General features: G+C 38.0%; 1 protein-coding gene across 4 annotated transcripts; it reads left to right on the forward strand.

Moving 5' to 3' along the window:
* The first annotated feature begins 222 nt into the window (after window positions 1–222).
* Window positions 223–17,708, forward strand: LOC110066088 (uncharacterized). Of its 4 annotated transcripts, none has more exons than XM_089289443.1 (17): window positions 223–433; window positions 3,789–3,969; window positions 5,610–5,769; window positions 6,176–6,487; window positions 7,434–7,535; window positions 7,958–8,254; window positions 8,859–8,888; window positions 9,399–9,532; window positions 10,151–10,952; window positions 11,593–11,703; window positions 12,537–12,718; window positions 13,186–13,308; window positions 13,890–13,960; window positions 14,665–14,705; window positions 15,102–15,201; window positions 15,623–15,722; window positions 16,876–17,708. In XM_089289443.1, exons 3-17 carry the CDS (start codon window positions 5,649–5,651, stop codon window positions 16,930–16,932), a joined length of 2,583 nt encoding a protein of 860 aa, XP_089145569.1. In that variant the 5' UTR covers window positions 223–433; window positions 3,789–3,969; window positions 5,610–5,648; the 3' UTR covers window positions 16,933–17,708. The 4 variants fall into 4 exon arrangements, with proteins under 4 accessions (XP_089145569.1, XP_089145571.1, XP_089145573.1 ...); XM_089289447.1 differs by lacking the exon at window positions 7,434–7,535 and adding an exon at window positions 7,603–7,650 and having other exon boundaries at window positions 224–433; XM_089289444.1 differs by lacking the exon at window positions 223–433 and adding an exon at window positions 3,517–3,636.
* Window positions 17,709–18,507: the final 799 nt, after the last annotated feature.

Here is an 18,507-nt window from a genome sequence, read left to right on the forward strand (position 1 = left end):
CAAATGTAAGATTCTGAAGAATGTCCGGTAGAAAAGGTATATTTCAGACTGATCGAAAATTCCGAATCAAAATCGAAATATTTCACCAGCCTAGAAATTTCCCTTCAAGAAATTTCTTCTTTTACAACTTCCTCAGTCTCGGTTTAAAGGTCGTCCGGTGTCGATAACAATCAGTTCCAGACTAATCCACATAAAATAATGTTTTTATTCAACCGGCAATGGAAATTATGCAAAATCATATTTAATTAATGAGCTGGCGTCCCGAGCAACACGGAAAATATTCGCCAGTGACAGCTTACCACACAACACGTTTATGACTTAGGGTTTCGTGTTAGACGTGTTGGATTGTTTTGCTCAAGAAACGTACGTTCACTAGATCATTGACTTAAAACCTTTCACGAGACGATCCGGTGAGTCGATCGCTTCGGCAACGGTGAGTATCTTTTTTTGTTCTCTCTCTTTCGAGTTCTCTACTTGCTATGGAGTTGTCCAAAAGTTTGTAGGCTACTCCGACTTAAATCTACATAGCCTTTGAACGCTAGGACTAGTTATCCCGATTTTTATCTTTTCTCGCCAAAGAGAGTACACGGTTTAGAACCATGCTAGTGATGACATAGATGACAAATAACTTGCCTTCTCAAGTATTACCTAGGCAATCGTATTACCTAGGCAGACGACCGTGCGTCTCAGATAGACAAATGTCCCAGACGTGTCATCGTTCTAGGTGATTATGTTAAATAAGGCGTATTAACTTTTCAGAAAAACTTAAAAATTCTATATGTCAGGAAGACACAGACCCATTAAACATGTAGGTCACAGACGTATGATTTGTCTAGGTAAGTACGAGACGACTGAGGAACTGATGGATTTTTCTGAACTGGGAATCCGTTTGACCAAAAAAAAAAAAAAAAGTGTAATTAAGCGAGTAACCGTCTCTCTCATAATAGCTTTCTTTTCTTCGCACGAGCTTTACGTATCTGGTATACTTACTTAGTCGCACTTAATGTTAGACGCCTCGTGCGTCTGAGACACATTACTCTTTTCTATTGGTAAATATGGCCATTGTATGTCTTTTTCTTCTTGATACTGTTATTCGAAATCATGCGAGGCCGGAAACTCGAGAGAAATTCCAAAATTGGGACTTCGTGACTAGGAAAAACCCTCAACTACCGCTCGTAAACAGATGGAGCCGTCACGTATTATATTCATATTTCCTTTTAGACGTCAGCAAAGCAGCATTGACAGACCATCAATTGTAAAGTTCGTGGTTATCGAAAGGTTCTTCTGCTCAAGAAAATGAGGGGAGAGATGTTCTTTAATTATTCTTAAGACTTAATCACCTCCGAAGTCTCTTATTATTCTGTTGGAATGAGAGGCTCTCCACGTTTTCGCGTATTTTATGATTGCTTGTATTACTTCATGAGTTTTTCTGACTTCGTTTTCACGCTCATTTTAATACGACTTTTCTACGAGGTTCAACGATGATTTTTAAACGACTGCAGCCAATACTAGAGGGAAATGATTCAAACAATATTTGATGTAAAATCTACGACCTTAAGGTTCCCAAATCGGCCATCTCATTCTGTTCCTTACGTTATTTTCTTTCTCTGCATTAAGCGTTTTATTATTTTATGACTTTTTTCATATATGTTTTTGAATTTTTTGTTATTTATTTCCTCGTATGTAGGAACGAATATTTATAAGAAATTACGTAATACGAACAGAATTGATTATGAACTACCAAAGGTGAAATTGACAATAACAGCCGAAGAGTAGTGATAAACCAGATCTCAGTATGAGAAATATTTTGTCTGGTTGATAATAATCAAGACTGGTTTTTACTGGCGCATTAAGCTTGAGCATCAAACGTATTCCTCTGACGAAAGGCCACGCTAGCTAGTTGTCAACATCTCATTTGCACCTGCTTATCTCGATGTGCACTGAGGACATTTAGCCTTTCTTGAAATAAAAAATCATGGATCCCTGAAATCTAGTGAACAAAAAAAAGATTGGAGAATCAAACGCCGAGTTTAAGACGTTTTTTAAGGCGTTTTTAGGGCGTTTTTTAAGGCGTTTATGAGCGCTACGGTTACAGAGTAAGTTGAGTGCAATCCTCATGACTACCGGTTACCATTTGCATATGTTCGTAACGATCACTAGACTTTTTTGCGGCCATATGATAGTAGCAATTAGATCGAAGCCGGCCTTAATAGTTCACAACAGTTAATGAGTAATTTTCTAGAAGGAAACTTATATTTATTGTCTTATTGAAGCAATGTATACGTTTCACTTCTTTTTCCGCGAACTATTTTTAGCAGCGGTAGAAGTTAAACAAGTTAACCCACTCCGTGAAAAATATTACCGTTAAAATTATGTTTCTTACGACAATGACCCTTCAAGATCCAGAACACCTGCAGTTTTGACGTAAAGTGTCGATCGGTATTTGCGTCTATTACGATAGGCCGTGTCATGCGACTTGGGCACAATCATAACCAAGGCAAGTTGTAAGAGTGTGTTACGTCTGCAACACGCACGGGCTGACATGTTCAGGCGCAATGACATTAATGTTAGTCGTCATTGTTTTTTCTGTTTGTATGTTTGCGTCGTATCGCAAAAGGTAGTAAACCCTTCCAGGGTGACGAGAGCTCGAGCAAGGGACTGCTTATACTTGGTCGCTGATCCCAGTTTGTACACTAGTGAACAGACGCACAAAAACAGAAGGAAAAAAGAACACTGTACACCCAGCTCAGCCTTTTAAAAAGGGAAACTTAATAGCACGTGCTGAAACATTCACGGTGGGTTTCGGTAAAGTATGAGACGTATGTTAATCATAGCACGGAGGTTCTTTGAGACATTTTTGGTATAGAAAAAAATATATATGCACAGGCGACGTATTTATCCTGACAGCTGCCAGGCAACGCAACGAATATAGCACTAGATCGGCTGTTGACGGGATTAGCTCGAGACTGAAGTGATCGCGAGCGAAGAAGCGCCCTTACAAGATCTACAAGATTTGTGAGGGGAAAAAATATATAGAAACAAACAGCAACTAACCGACTTATTTTACAAAACTGAACTCATTGGTTCTCCAGAGCTGGAAACTCTCGACTAGAACTGAAATCTCAGTATTGATGCCATATATGCCAGAACGATAGCTTCTCACCAGAACGAAAGTTTCGCTTTCAGAAAAAGTCTTTTTTCTTAAGATTTTTTTTTTAGCCTCGTAACACGTGGTGAATTTGGGTGTTGTAAAATCAGAAACACATTTGGGATACTCTCAGAATACTCTGGAATACCCCCGGGACACCACCAATATTCAAATACCATCAAAAACATACGTTGGAAGAACGAAATATATATTCCAACTTGCTCGAGGAAAATCTTGTTATTTCTTATTAGACAATTTCTGTCACACTTTAGTAATAGGTTAGCTATTTTGGTATCCGGCCTCGTTTTTGGACTGTAACCAGCTTGCTATCGAGGCTCATCGGGGGGGGGGGGGGAGTATCATTTGGGAAATATCATTTGCATTTGAAAAGACTCCCCGCATTACTTCAATTGCAAACTAGTGCGAAAATACGAACATGGCCTTACTTCGTGACAATTTCGCTGCAGCAAACTTTTCTTCTTTATTAGGTAAAAATTTGGCATATTACTTCGTGCGTAAATTTTCATGCACTTTCTGCAAAACCTGTACGGAAAGCAGTGTTTCTTCAAAGTTGAATGTGAAGAATTTAAGATCAAAGCAACAGCGCTAAAACTCCTGCGTTTTTGTTTTGATTTTCCAGACTAGGCTGAGTTTCAAGGGTTTATTGAACTGCGTGCCGTTTTTATTAACCTGAGCAGAAAGTCTTACTCCACGGCGGGCTGAAATCTACCCAACGGTTTACCTCATCACAGAAGGACTTTCATTTCTGTAAAAGTCCGCATTGTTACCAGACTGAAGTTTCTTCACTGGACGTTACACAGGTTAGATTTTCAGTAGATTTTTTGTTACCTTTTGTTACTAAGCAAGCTAACTAACTGAATCTCCAAGTTGTACGCACCTTTCGTATTTAAAAGTAAGGAGTTGCCGTTTCCGAATTACGCCGCAGTCTGAAGTTTTTCTTTGTGCTTTCTTCGGAGTACTGAAGTATTTTCACATTCGGTTTTCGATGAAGATTTTGAATCGCCTTAGTTGTCGAACCACGGTATATCTGAAAGATAAGCTTTATTTTCTTTTTGACTGACATTGCTTAATATGTCTATCCACCGTTGTCTTCCACGCCTCGAGATGAATAGTAATTTTTGCTGTGTTTCGTACTAGATTTTCTTCGTAAATCTTTACCTTAAACATTATTGTAAATACTTTAAGGCATGTGTCGTCTTTGTTCGCCATGCTGATTGTCCGTGCTCAAATTTGCATCAAGCCGCTGTATCCGTCGATCATTTTCAATTTAACCACTTCGCACCGAATTTCACTTTCACTTTCCTTAATTCGTTTAAAATAGATTGCGAGCTCTTAGCGAATGAGAGTCCAGATCTCTATCAGGATTGAGTAGTTCCTGTGAGTGCTTGTTGTCAGTGGTTTATTGAGCAGTATGTTAGTAAGGTAGCACGTATCGAGTTGGCGAGTTTGTCGTTATTTGATTGAAATATTTGAAATGAGCCCCAAACCCATGCCTTGACGTGGATAGATTTTACCGGATTTCATGGCCTGGACGTTTGTGAGAATTTGAAACGCAAATGTCAGTATTTTTGATGGAAAAAGGTTAACAGAAGAACAGTGGCTAACCAAATTACTACTAGCCAATAAAAGGTAGCAACAGAAGCGTAGCGACCATATAATTATATTTACGCACGTGCGCACATGCGCACGTGCGTACCTCCACAAATCTGAAATTTATCTTTTTTTGTATAGTTGTATATGCGCATGTGTATATGCGCATGTGCGCACGTGCGTACCTCCACAAATCTGAAAAAAAAAATTCATTTTTATATTCGGCGAAAAGCGTCTATTAAGGAGATCGGTTGGTTTGACAACGTCTGTACTACGAAAACATGGCTATTCAGTTGAATACTAAAGTTTGACAATCAAGCGAGCAAGCAATGAATCAATCTTTAATTGAAGAGCGTAGCACACAATAGTTGTATTAAAAACTAACGAGCCTGTGATACCGTTAATTAAGAAAAATTAAAAATTAAAAATCCAACTATACAAAAAAAGATAAATTGTCCATTAAAATATGTTTTCAAAGTCACAAGAGGGAGAACAAAAAATTAAAAGGCAGGGATAATAAAGGTAGGAAATAAGGGACGAGAGGGAATACCTTTTGATGAAATGATCTCAACTTAACTGAAACCTTTTATAGGCCGGCCTCTCTCGGAGCTTCACTTTGTTTACTTCACTTTTTTTGTTGTTGTTGTTCTTTGAATTTATTTAGGCGCACAATGTAGTGCCAGGTCATTTGACGAATGATCCTATTTATTTTTTTTTTCCCTTCCCGATTAGGTAAACCTCTATTTTGATCGTAAGTTGACCAATCATGAGCGGCATATTTTGTTGAGTATATTATGTTGTATTTTGTTGTCACAACAATCCAACACCGGTTCAAATGTTTCACTATTAGATTATTTGAACCAAAAGAATTCATAGTCTGAGACGTGTGATGATGGCCAGTATTTCTTGGCTGGGATGCAGTACCAAGTACTTCCTGTTATTACTTGCTGTTACTGGTTTATCCATCCTCCCATCTGCCTGGTGTCAGTATTGTAACAGCAACAATCCCGGTAAGTTATAATATCAGCACTATATTGAAATGGACTAAATAACAATATACATATCTAGGAGATGGGTTGGCCAGCGGTTGCAAAATAGGAAATATTAGAACACAGTTTATTTGAACTGTGGTGATTAAGACGTCAACGCCTCCAGGGCACCTTGTTGACGAAGGAGGATTAAACAAAGGCAAGGATGGTGATTGTTTGAAAAGACAAAACAGAATTACAATAAGAACTGAGGGGTCGAGAAAGCAATAGCTATGCTCCGTAAAACTTGGCCGTTAAGAACTTACATTTGTGCATGTTTTAAGCATCATAACACAAAGCTTTGATCTCTAGCAAATTGACTTGTGTAACGAATACGTGCATCTATTGAAACACGTCTTTTGGTCTCTTTTTTTCCCTTTGAAATCAGGCGAACCTAGGATTGAAATAACTCTGCCATCCAGCAAGCTACATGTAACTGTTAATGAAACTGTTAACTTGACTTGCACTGCTTGGCAAGCTGATAGTCACAAGAGTGAAAAAACAAAACCAAAACAAATTGAATGGTTTGACCCACAAGATAAACGATTCGGGAATAAATGTTACGCTGACTCGCCACGAGCTACACACATGAGCTGCACAGTTACAGTTAGTGCCCTGACGAACGAAACATTTGGTAATTACACTTGCAGAGCGAGGAATGGTATAGATGTCTGCAGCACCAAAAAAATTCTTGTGCAAGGTAAGTAAAAAGAACTAATGAAATGATTGCAATTTCCTCCTTTCAAACAGAAAGTTAATTAATTTCATTCTAATTTACCTTAGTATAAATCTGCTAGCGTTTTATCACGAATGCCGCTCTCTGGCATGATTGGCTACGCTACTCACTATCTATTATATGATGGATAGTGAGTAGCGTAGCAGTTTGCACTTGTTAACATAATGACGGCCGCTTTTTGGCGTTTTCGAAGTGTCTTTGAAAAGGATTTATATAAAGTTTTAAACGACTACTAGATTTATACTAAAACAATTAGATTATTGGCTCTCGATTTCTATGCGTGATTTTTGACTCGGGCTCATAATATAATTGTTTATTAGAAATAAAAATAAAACTTAAAACAAAATATTAACCTAACTTGGACTATTCCAATAGCAGGACAGGTAAAATTGTCTATGATTAGTTTTACACTTATATTTTTAATCCATTTCTAATTCTTCTTCTTCTACTACTTATGATAACAAATTCCAAATATTAGTAACATTCGTCAAATGACCCGGCACTGCGCTTTAGGCCTAAATAATTTCAAAGGACAAAAAAGTAGTATTTGTACATTTACATGTGATTGTCGACAAGGAACATTCCGTGGATATAAGGGTAGCAAGGGACAAATCATGGTGAGTGTGTAAGAACCTTTTTGCGATCTAGCTTGCTTTCAGCTTTACCACATAAGTTCCGATAATATTAGTTGAAAATCTTCCGTTGTTGTTGTTAAATCATAATGTAATAACTTAAACCACCACTCCCTCCCCCTTAAGTATTTAGCGGAGGTACACGACCGCCATTTTGATCCCAAAAGTGTTTTATGGGAAGTGAACGTGTCCGGCTGTGCATGCACATTGTATTGTTCTTATCGATGTGTTTCTTTAACCCATAATGCTAACAATGTGCCAAATAAATCATATTTTAGGTCTGACTTACCAACGTGCACGTGACGCAAGACGTTTTGGTTCGGTAGGGAAGGCAGAATCTATCAATACTCCAGTTAATATGACCAACCACGGTTTAGAAAGTAAGCTGTTTATCTCATATTCATATGACAAAAACCATTTTTTTTCTTGTATTCACTTTGTAAATAGCTGTTGTAAAGAGTTTCAGCATGAGATCCCCAAATCCAACAAAGAAAGGTCAGGCAATCATTTTAATTGGTATTTTAAACTATTTTACGTTTAGGAATTCGGAGGTTTTAAAAAGGACTCCCGATAAAATGAACTGTCCCTTACGTGCAATACGTGACTTATTATCCACATCAAGCGGATTTGTAGCTACACTGCTTACGTCCATAAGCAATTTTATTTTACACGTTCTAGGGAAGTAACGAATTGTTATCATTAACGAGTTTAAAGTATGTCACAACTCAGCCTCTTCGGGGGCTGCAATGATTTTATTCAATAAAGCTATCTACCTATCTATCTTTATCTATCCACTCTGTAGACAAAAGTCCAGAGATCGTCAACGTTCCAGTCAACCAAACTGCTGTTCTCGGGTCCAATGTGACTTTTAATTGCACTGCCACTGGTTATCCCAAACCGACCATCACGTGGGTAAAAGAAAATGATTCAAGTTCTGTTCAATACAACTCAACGCCAGAGATCTTAACAGGCGATGGCAATAGCATTTTCAGCCAGTTGGTTATAACAGAAGTCAAGAGCAATGATTATGGTATATATCATTGTGTTGCAAAGAACAGTGCTGGAGTAAAGACTTCAAGTGCGACATTAGGATATAGAGGTATTTTCTGTTGTGTTTTTGATTTCTAATATATGGGGGGATGGGGTGGGGGCACTTTCTGCTGAACTTTTGATTAACGTACTTTGACACATGACATCCTATCGTACTGTTATAAGTAGTGGCAGCCAAACTGATAAAACAGGTGGTTTAGAATAATAGCCTTATATTCTTCTATTATTTATTTATTTATTTATTGTAAATTTCTATATCTTCTGTTATTTATTATTTCTACTTCTTTCTCTATTTCACTGAAACTGTACCGAATCTGATAAGCTGCAAGCACAGTCAACCATTATTCAGAGTAAAATTAAAATTTAGTGCAGGATGCGAAATTCAGTGCACTTTTAAGGTTGCTGTAGCAGGGAAACTTTTCCACTGGCGCTCTTGTGAAAATGCCCGCGAACAAAGTAAACAAAGTTTAGAAGTATTTCATTGGTAAATGTCCCAAATATCAAATGTTTCTCGGGGAACCAGACTAAACCAAAACTGGAGATTTCTTTTCTAAGAAACAAGCTAGAAGCTACGAACATATTGAGGGAATGTTAATATTATATTTATACGAGAATAATCGATTTTATTCTTGTTTTATTCACTACGTAAATAGATGATGCGCCCAGCGTTGAGGGAACAAAAGGTTAGGAAATTATTAAGAGAATTATTACAACTGTTGTTTTTAATAATTATTTCTTGTTTAAAACCTTAGGAGTTTAAAAAAAAAAAAGGACTCCCGTAAAATAAAGGGTACGTTACGTCCAATACGTTTTCGATGAATTATATGAAACGGATTTGAAGTATCACTGCCTTGTAACCAATACGTTGATGAGCATTCATTTTATTTATTTTATTTATTTATTTATTTTTGCTGCGATGATCTGAGAAAATTGCTTTCCTTGTGCTATTGCCTTCAGCTCAATATTTGAAGGGGGAGGGGTGCAAGTCTTAAAAAGTAAGTACTTTTCTATGTATAACCGAGGGGGATAAGCATTTCGCTGATATTTAGTATTAACATTTTAATATGGTTATACTCATAATCAATGTCGACAGATTTTAATCAAACATCAGCGGGTATCTGCAGGCACTAGAAACACTGGTCTTAGTGTAGGAGCGCCTTCTTATAACACTTATCTTTAATTTTGTTTTTTAGGGCCATTAGCAACAAGTAAAAGGAAAAATGTCGAGATCACAGCCATCATTGTGCCTTTGTCCGTTGCCATTATGTTTTTCGGGGGTGTCAGTGTATTTTGGCAATACTTCAGAGGGCGATGTCTTCGTAATCAGGTAGTTTAAAATATGACAGTACATTGTTTCTGTCATATTTCTCAGCGGTGAAAAAATCAACAAGATGCCGTACTTAAACGTGTTTATCTACTAAAGTCAGAACACTGTCTGTAAATCTTAGCATACTAACGTTTGACAAAAAAAAAAAAAAAACAGAGACTTCTAAAATGTGTAACACAAAGGTGTAACAACAAGAAAATAGAGGAATTTCGATGTTCTTTTTTCTGGTGAGCGTGGAATCATCCCGACAAAGGATATGTAGATACGGGCAAGATTAGAAAGAAGACATTTTTTGCAGAAAATCTGCTTGTCCCGTAATATGTACCCTCAAGCGCTTTTATTCACTGTATTTTCCTGTGTTAGGCATTTATTCATAAGTAGGTCACGTTCTGCGTTTCTCGTCACGTTATAGAGCAAAAAACAGAAAGGTGTTTGGTCACTTTCTGGGCTGTTTGATGTGTACGTTTTTGTCTAATAGAATTACACCCCTCGATCACCAATGCATCTGAACAGCCCCACCCCTGGGTCCACGTTTTGCATATTTTGTTACATAGTTTCCTTCCGTGAAGACAATAGTTTTAGACACGTACAGTGACGTATTTTTACTATTCTTTCTAGACATATGATAACAAAGACCCTGAGCAGGGCGTTAAATTCACCGGGCAGATACAAGAGGAAGACCAACTCAAAAACATCTACGATTATATCGACAACAATCCAGCACCCCAAGAACACGAGGAGGTGCCACTGTCACGACACAGTCCTGAGGAAAACCCCTTATTAGGTGTTGAAAGTCAAGTCAAGAAGCCTCCTCAAGCAAGACCACTGCCTCCGATTCCACAAATTGAAAAGGAGAGTCAAAGAATGGAAGAAAATTCGGAACAAAATGTGACCTGTTTGGGTATGTTGCAGTCAGAAACCCAGAATCCTAATTTTCAGACGCCAGGTAGTGGAGATAGAGGCAACATCCTTGAAGGACAAGACATACCCTTGGAAATTGAAAAGAACACTAATCTTATTGTAGTTCGGCAAGAGACTGAAAAGGAACCTGGGTTATTGCCTTCACGTGGCTCCATGAGTGAACCAGAAGCTGAAACAAAGCCAAAGCTAGGTGCTTTAGGTGTTGGCTTTTCACCTGCCCATGAGCCCCCAAAAGTTAGAGAGTTGCTGCCAACACCGGACTTTGAGGCCACGCCTCCCAGACCTCCAAAGCCTACCAAAAAAACTAAACAGGGCACAAAATATAATGAACGTTCTTCTAGCAATTCCCAAGAGATCGAGGAAGACTATGAAATCGACCTAAAAAGACTTGAAGTCCGAGATGAAGTGCTTGGAGAAGGGGAATTTGGAATTGTTTATAAAGGACGCTATCATTGTAAGGATACGAAAGTCATTGATGTAGCAGTGAAACAGTTGAAAGGTATGTATGTAGATAGTGAATTCACTCCTTGCGTTGGTTATACTGCATCTCAGTCAGCACAAGACAAAATCGTCTGGTTCTCATGACTATTTTTATCATATTTTTAATCTATACCATCACGCCTCAACTAACCAATCAGTTTCATCGGACCAGACTTGACCAGACTTTACTCTAAAGATGACTTCCTTTCGGGTTGTCTAAAAGTTAGTCAGCAATAACGGTTCTTTTCAGAACTTACCTCACCCGGATGATCACAAAATCACCCTGTACGAATTTAACTTACCTTAGCTGTAAATATTTGTGGAAAAAAAAATGGAAATCAAATTTAAGATCACCTAAGGGCTCTTAAACGCATCATGTATTTCGCTATGTGTATACCGCCTCTATTAATCTAAAATAAACCATTTCCGAGGTCCCTTGTATCTCTGTTTCAAAACGAGTCTTCGTGCCAAACCTTTCAAGTGAAAATGAGTTTGATTTGCATGAAAATAAACTTGTGGGTGGAACATCTTTCCGTATGAATGGTTTTGCCCAAAGACTGGTTTTGATACCAGGGCACAAGGTGACTCGGAGGGGGCCTATTTGAGAATGGTGAGTGAATTACTAAACAAGTTTACCTTTCTTTTTTGTGAATGCATAGACACGGCTAATAAGACTGAGAAAGTTGCCCTTCTCAGTGAAATACAGATTTTGAAGCGGGCTGGACGGCATCCTAATATAGTCAACTTGGTTGGCGCATGTACTCAGGGTGGTAAGTTGCCAAGAAATCATCACGTGACCATAAGCTAATAAAACTTGATAATAACATGAGTTATCTCTACGTTTCCAGTCACCTGGCAGTTATTGAATGATTTTATACTAGTGCCAGGATGTTCAAAGCACGATTAAGCTACTCCAGGACAAACTTAAATTTCCATTTCATTTTTGTAACGTTTCAGTTCCTTTGCCCTTCAGCTTTGACTCGGTAGGATGCAGAGGGGTTAAGTATCTGTTCGAGCTAAGCCCATCCGGCGAACGTTTATAAATCCGGTTTTTGTCACGTCATTCTGTAGAATGATGTGACAAGGATTGTTTCTACTGAGCCCCTGGATGAGGTGGTAGTCCATCGCAGAGTTACTAAGAGAGGCACAGGTGTCTGACCCAAGTACACAACAGAATGGCCCCAGGCAGGGCTCGCACCCAGGGCTTTTACGCCAGCGCATAATCCATTTGGCTGCTACTTGACTGGACTAATCCTAAAATGTACAAAACAAAAGTAGAATAAAAATGCTTAAACTCTTATGGTGGTTTCACTGTCGAGCAATCAAATATTAAAATAAAGAATCTGGCACACGGCAGATGATTGATTTATAGACACCGTCGTCAAGATTTAGGTCTGTGCGGTTTTCCATTCGCGCTTTATTCGGAGAAGAGAAGTTTATTCGAAGGGAGCGGGGCACCGGGACAGCGAGAAAGTGTCCGCGCTGATTTATGACTAAATATTCATGAAACTTGGATACTGTTCAAAATATACGGAGACCCGTCTCACGAGTCTTAAAGAAGGCCAGGCTAAATAAAGCCAACCGCTATTTTTTATTTGGTTAGAAAATATTCTTCTGGTCACTGATTTGATTCCCGGAGGAACCCTTGAAAGTTTGTTGACTTCCAAGCCTGCCCCTGGTGAGCACGGCAAGTACGAGAATATCAAATGTGCGCTGAATGATCGGGACCTGATAAAAATTGCTCTGCAGATCGCCTCAGGAATGCAACACTTGGAAAGCAAGAAGGTGCGTGATACATCGTGTACAGTGTACTTGTACTATGAAAATATAGTTCCGAAGTGTCTTGTTCTGGCTCTACAAGAAAACATCGCCAAGTTTTGATGCGTCAAATGCCAAGAAAGGAAATGCATTTCATCTTCTCCGATTTGCAACAAATTGTCAATAAATGTCTAAGTGTATGTAAATATAGTTTCACTGAAACGGAAGCTGTCTTGAATAGTATAATGCAAAAAATTGCTTCTTGTTGAGGACAAAATTGGTCATTCAGTTGTGGAATTTTCCTGTACCTTCATTTCGTATGAAGTTATTTTGTAATCATGACGACTCAAAGTTGCTCGCTTCGTCATAATGGCGACCTTTTGACTTCATAAAAGAATATCATAACTTCATTTTACTAGTTGCTGCTGTTTTGAGCTAGGTTATTTTGCATGTTCCAGAATTTATGGAAACGCCTCATGTGCTTTTTTCTACAGTGTATTCATGGCGACTTAGCAGCAAGAAATGTCCTTATTGACGAAAATAAAGTTGCTAAACTTGGAGACTTTGGATTGGCAAGAGATATCTCAGATCGTGGCATATACAACAAGACGTCCAATGTAAGTGCAGGATAGACGCCGAACACGCTGCCGTCAGACCAAAAAAAACACGGCTACTTTGCACCACAGAATGAACGCAAAAACGCAAAGAAATTGCATGTCTCTGTTGTCAAGCGCAGGGAAAAAACGCGGGTGAATGAGTCGAATGGTTCGGTATGGGCAGTGCGAGTATTTAAACAAAGAATACCAAACGTTGTTGTTGTTTTTTTTTTTTCAAAAAATAGGTGGAATTGGTCTTTGTCAGTAAACTGTAATTTACTCTAAAAAGACTAAAAAGCTAAAAAGCGGAAAATGAATATTGACGAGTCTACTTTTAAACAGACGTAATCTGTAGTTCCTGTATGTTACTGATATTAACCTTATAATTACGTTGAAAATTGCAATAAATCAACATATCTCATATTATATCCATGGAAAGCAGGTTTCGGTTCGATGTATACCGGCGAAAGCTATTTTCCCCGGGTCATGCAATATATGTTTCATTCAATAAGCCAATACATTTTATCATCAGAAATCAAACTAGGGTGTATTCATTTACTTTCATATCAGTTAGTAATACCTGAGTACATTTTCTTCAACAGGGTAAGGTCCCCTGGAGATGGCTGTCTTTAGAATCATTGAGATATCTAGTCTATACATCACAGAGTGACGTGTAAGTAACAGAATCATGCTGTGTGCGTCAAATTCGAATAAGTGAGCTTTCTTGCTTGTTTTAAAATTGTCACGTCTTTTGTCAACCTTCTGCAACGAGGATAGCAACATCCAGGACAACACCTGGGGGAAACTTAGTCTGAATTTTATGTTTTACATAAGAATCTTGCAATTGATGCATTCGGTGTATGTATTGACTTCCAACCAATAAAAACAATAAATAAGAACACATTGTTCAGTAGGGGCAGGATTTGGTCGTCTTACTCCGCTATCGTTCAAAGCTCGAGGGGCTTTTGAGGTTTTTCTCCTGTAACTCCTAGTGAATTGAAGCCATTACGATGAAACTTGAATGATTTATAGGGAGTACAAAAAACATTTCTTTTAAGGTCCATAACATGTAATAATGACGTCAAATGACGCGGAAATGACGCCGTCATTTTCTAATATCTGTCATATCTTGGATTAGCTTAGAAATTCTATTAAATGTTAGGAAACCATAGAAATGGCTCAATAATTCTCAAAACTGATAAAAAAAAAAAGAAAAAAAAGAGCTGAATAAAAATGTGAAAGTTACAGGAATAAAGCTGAAACATTGTTTTAAACAACAAAATTCAAAATTCCACACAGTCTGAGTAGACTTGTGAGTTAGCCTTCTTAATTCTTATCTTTTTTTGTTTGTTTGTTTGTTTGTTTTTTTGTTTTCAGATGGTCTTTTGGTATTGTCTTATGGGAAATTACCACCTTTGGTAAGTCTGTTAACATTTTTATGTACGTGGAAATGACAAAAGTACAATTCAATTTACTGCTCGAGATTTTCAAAGGTAGTTGATGATATGTAACTGATTGCAAACCTGAACGAAGACCTCTGGCAACTCACAAAAGGAATCGACACGCGCTTCAAATTCTAACTGTTGGCATTCCGCTCTTGATTCGATTAACTGGTAACTAGGCCTCGTGTTCAGAACCGATCAAAATGATAATTGTGCTTCGCTTTTTTCATTTTTTATTTATTTTTTTATTTTTTTAATATGTGTATATTTTGAATTTATTCGTTCGAGTTCTCTTTACACTGGATTCAACTTATTCAAATTTCTAATACTTATCCATGCATCGAAGCTGACCTTATTTCATCCCCTTATCAGGTCAGGTCCCCTACCCTGGTATAGCAACACCACGGGCTCTTGTAAGTTTCCTCTGCTCGGGAAGACGGATGCCTCGTCCCGACCATTGCACTGAGGAACTGTAAGTTCAGTAATCTGCTGCCACAATTATTTCAAATTATTAACTGCTGACCTTTGTGTTTGGCCCGCACTTTCAAGAACTCGGGCCTATCGTCTCCTAGTACTGCAGAAAAACCTCGCAGAAAGAGCTAGCGTTTAACTTGACCTTTTTCCAAATTCTCCAAACATGAATGATAATAAAATACAAAGTACACTACATTTATTGTGAAAAGCTTCTTCATGGACGACGACATAATCTATGTTCCACATTTGATGTCTTTTTTTCGCCGGCGTTTATGTTCCCCGCCCACATTCCTCCTTCTTCCGAGCTAATGCACTATAATACAATGCCATTAAATGATATTTTATGCAATGTCAGGACATCTCGTTTCTTGTCAAATGATGTGATGTGATGTAAAAGTATTATCTTATTTTGTTTACAGATATGCACTTATGCAAAGCTGTTGGATGGAAAACCCCTTGATGAGGCCTACTTTTGAAGACATAACAAAACGGATCAAATGTCTCTTAAGGATATTTAAGGTATGTGTCGCTTGTATACTTGTTACAGTAACTGTAACAATTATACTTTACGAAATTAGAAATCTCAGTCCGTGTTTTCGGCGTCTATAATCTCTATTTGTCTGCATATAAAGCCGATAAATAAAAACACAGTCCGATATTTGCAGCCAACAAATATTTTTTTCTTTGTGTTTGGCGTGTCAGCCGAGCCCATGTGGAATCCCAGTGCGGACTTTTGACACTCTTATTCCATTATTCTGGATATGCAGGCGATGCATACAAACACATTCTAATATACAAAGCGAAAAAATTTATTTGCTTTGTGATTGCCGTGTCAACCTCTACTATGTCGATATAAGCAGGTTATTTTCAGTAAAAAAAGAACACACACACACAATGACAAAGACAACGGGAAAATGGTTTAATGAGGATTACAATGGCGTGCACGTGCATTATAATTCTTGGTGGATTTCTTTGCTGTCCTCTTCATTATCAAAACAACAATAGGGAGCTTTAGCAATGACGACAGGGATGCCGAGGACAACGCCTTATAAAAATTGGGTTTAAATTTTACCTTCCAATGTCGCAACCACGTAGATTTGTTCAGTACGCCTATCGGTCTAAAAACTTGCTCAGGCAAAATATGCAATGGCGACATTTATTTCCAAAGGAAGAAACGAAAAAATTAGCCAGTGCAGTTCACGTTCTCCAAAGTACGGAGAAGTTAGTCGTTTCATGCTGTTGTTTTGCAGAGAACTGCAAAGAAATGCACAAAGATTTATAACGCACGTGTACAGCTATTTTGTGGCTCATTAACCCTTTAGTTTGATGACATTTTCGTCGCTGTTACCGTCGTGGTTTGCGAAAGATCCCTGATATGAAATGACCAAATTCTATGTTGTGTGGAGAACGTGAACCTCGACGGAGAATTTTTGAAATGTATATTTTCAGTTTCGAGAAAGAGAGACAAACTAAAATATTAATGACATTAGATTATCCCGAGATGCATAGGTAAAATGTAAATTCATTTTTTAACTTGACGTTGTCCTCGGCGTCGGCGTCGTTGCTATAGTTACTTAAACTCCCTAATACTTATCCACAAACGACTTGGTTCTAGATGATAATAAGCCTTTCATGTATTTTGGTTTTTTTTTTGTTTTTTTTTTTCTTTCAGAAATCGTACGTGAATGTGCAACATGATGACATCACTGATGACTCAGAGACCTTATAAGAGAGAGAGAGAGAGAGATGTTACTGTTTTGTAAAATAACGTGGACGCTGTAGTTTCCTTAGTTTCGATAAGGACAAAACATTTGGTTAAGATAAGAGAACCCGGCATATCTTGAAATCGTCACTTTTTCTCTAGTAGAAAGAAACTACTGAAATTTAATTCACGTTGCATAGGAATTATTCAGTTGACAGTAATGTGAGTAAATTGTTTTTCAATGAATTGTTTGTTTAGTAACTTCTGCAGTTCCTCTGAAGATCAGTATGGTCCCAGGCATTTTGCCTCGTATTTTTTCATTCGGTGTTCACAAAGTTTGTCCATTACCACAAGGGTTTGATTTGTAGAATAAATCATATTTTCCTAGCAGTAGTGTATATAAATGTTGTGTCAATTATATCACTGTAAAGTAAATACTTTATGATAAATTGATGGAAGCCCGCATGTACATAGTCAGTTCCTGTTAAGATCAAGAGCCTCAGGTTTCAGCATTCTTAAACTTTATTTCTAACCTCAAAGGTTTCATCGATAAAATTTGTCATATTCATTTAGCAGTAGTGTATATAAATTGTATTAAAAATGTCTTGATATCGTAAATACTGATAATTGATGGAAACCTTTCTTGTATAAAATCAGTTCCTCTGATGATCAAGCGCCTCAAGAAAACAAGATATGGTCACCGACATTTTTCCTAGCCGTTTTTCATTCATCACTCTTAAACTTTGTCTCTAACCACAATGGATTGATAAGTAAAATAAAATAACTTTAATTTAGAAAGAAAATGACTCATATTTTGTTGTTTCACAGCCCTTGGTGTGTTCTTTTTCTCAGTGCCAGGTCGTGGAACCGAAACAGTGCACGAGCGTTTCAACTTGCTGCGTATGTGCATGATGTGTTTGTCATTTGTTCTTGTGCTTTTTCTTTTCCATTCCTAATGAAGTTCGTTTTTATTGTTAAGCATCCCTCACAAGGAACGTTCGTTGAGGAGGAGTGGGTGACGAGCCAAAACAACGCAGCCTTGGCGAACGATTTGTTACCATTCTCGTGACACAACTGCTAACCATAGCAATAATAATAATCCTTAATGATAACTTAAGCAGCAGTTTTAACTTTAACTGCTAATAACGGGCAACCCTAAAACACAGAATCCGGAAACTGGAATCCGGAAACCGGAATCCGGAAACCGGAAACCGGAAACCGGAATCCGGAAATCGGAAATCGGAAAACGGAGTCGGGAATCCGGAATTCGGAATTATTGATTTTTAGAGTGACGAAAGAAAAAATTAACTTCAGCAGTGCTTAATAAATATATATACTGCCTGTAAAACATAACTAGTTTTGAACAGCACCCCCCCCCCCCCCCTCCCCACCAGCTATACATTCGGCCTGGTTGTGCAAAAGGTGGATAACGCCATACATTGGATTAAACATTATCCAGTAAGGGTTTAGTGGTGATTGTTTCGGGTGGATACTTTGATGACCTTTGATCAACCTGGCTCCAACAAGAGCGCGGCTCTTGCCAAGCTCACACTGCCAAGAGAAGACTGGTGAGTAGCGCAAAAGTGACAGCATCGATGTGAA

This window comes from Orbicella faveolata, unplaced genomic scaffold (assembly GCF_042242905.1).
Source record: "Orbicella faveolata isolate gen_17 unplaced genomic scaffold, um_ofav_v1 contig_2, whole genome shotgun sequence".
NCBI lineage: Eukaryota > Metazoa > Cnidaria > Anthozoa > Scleractinia > Merulinidae > Orbicella > Orbicella faveolata.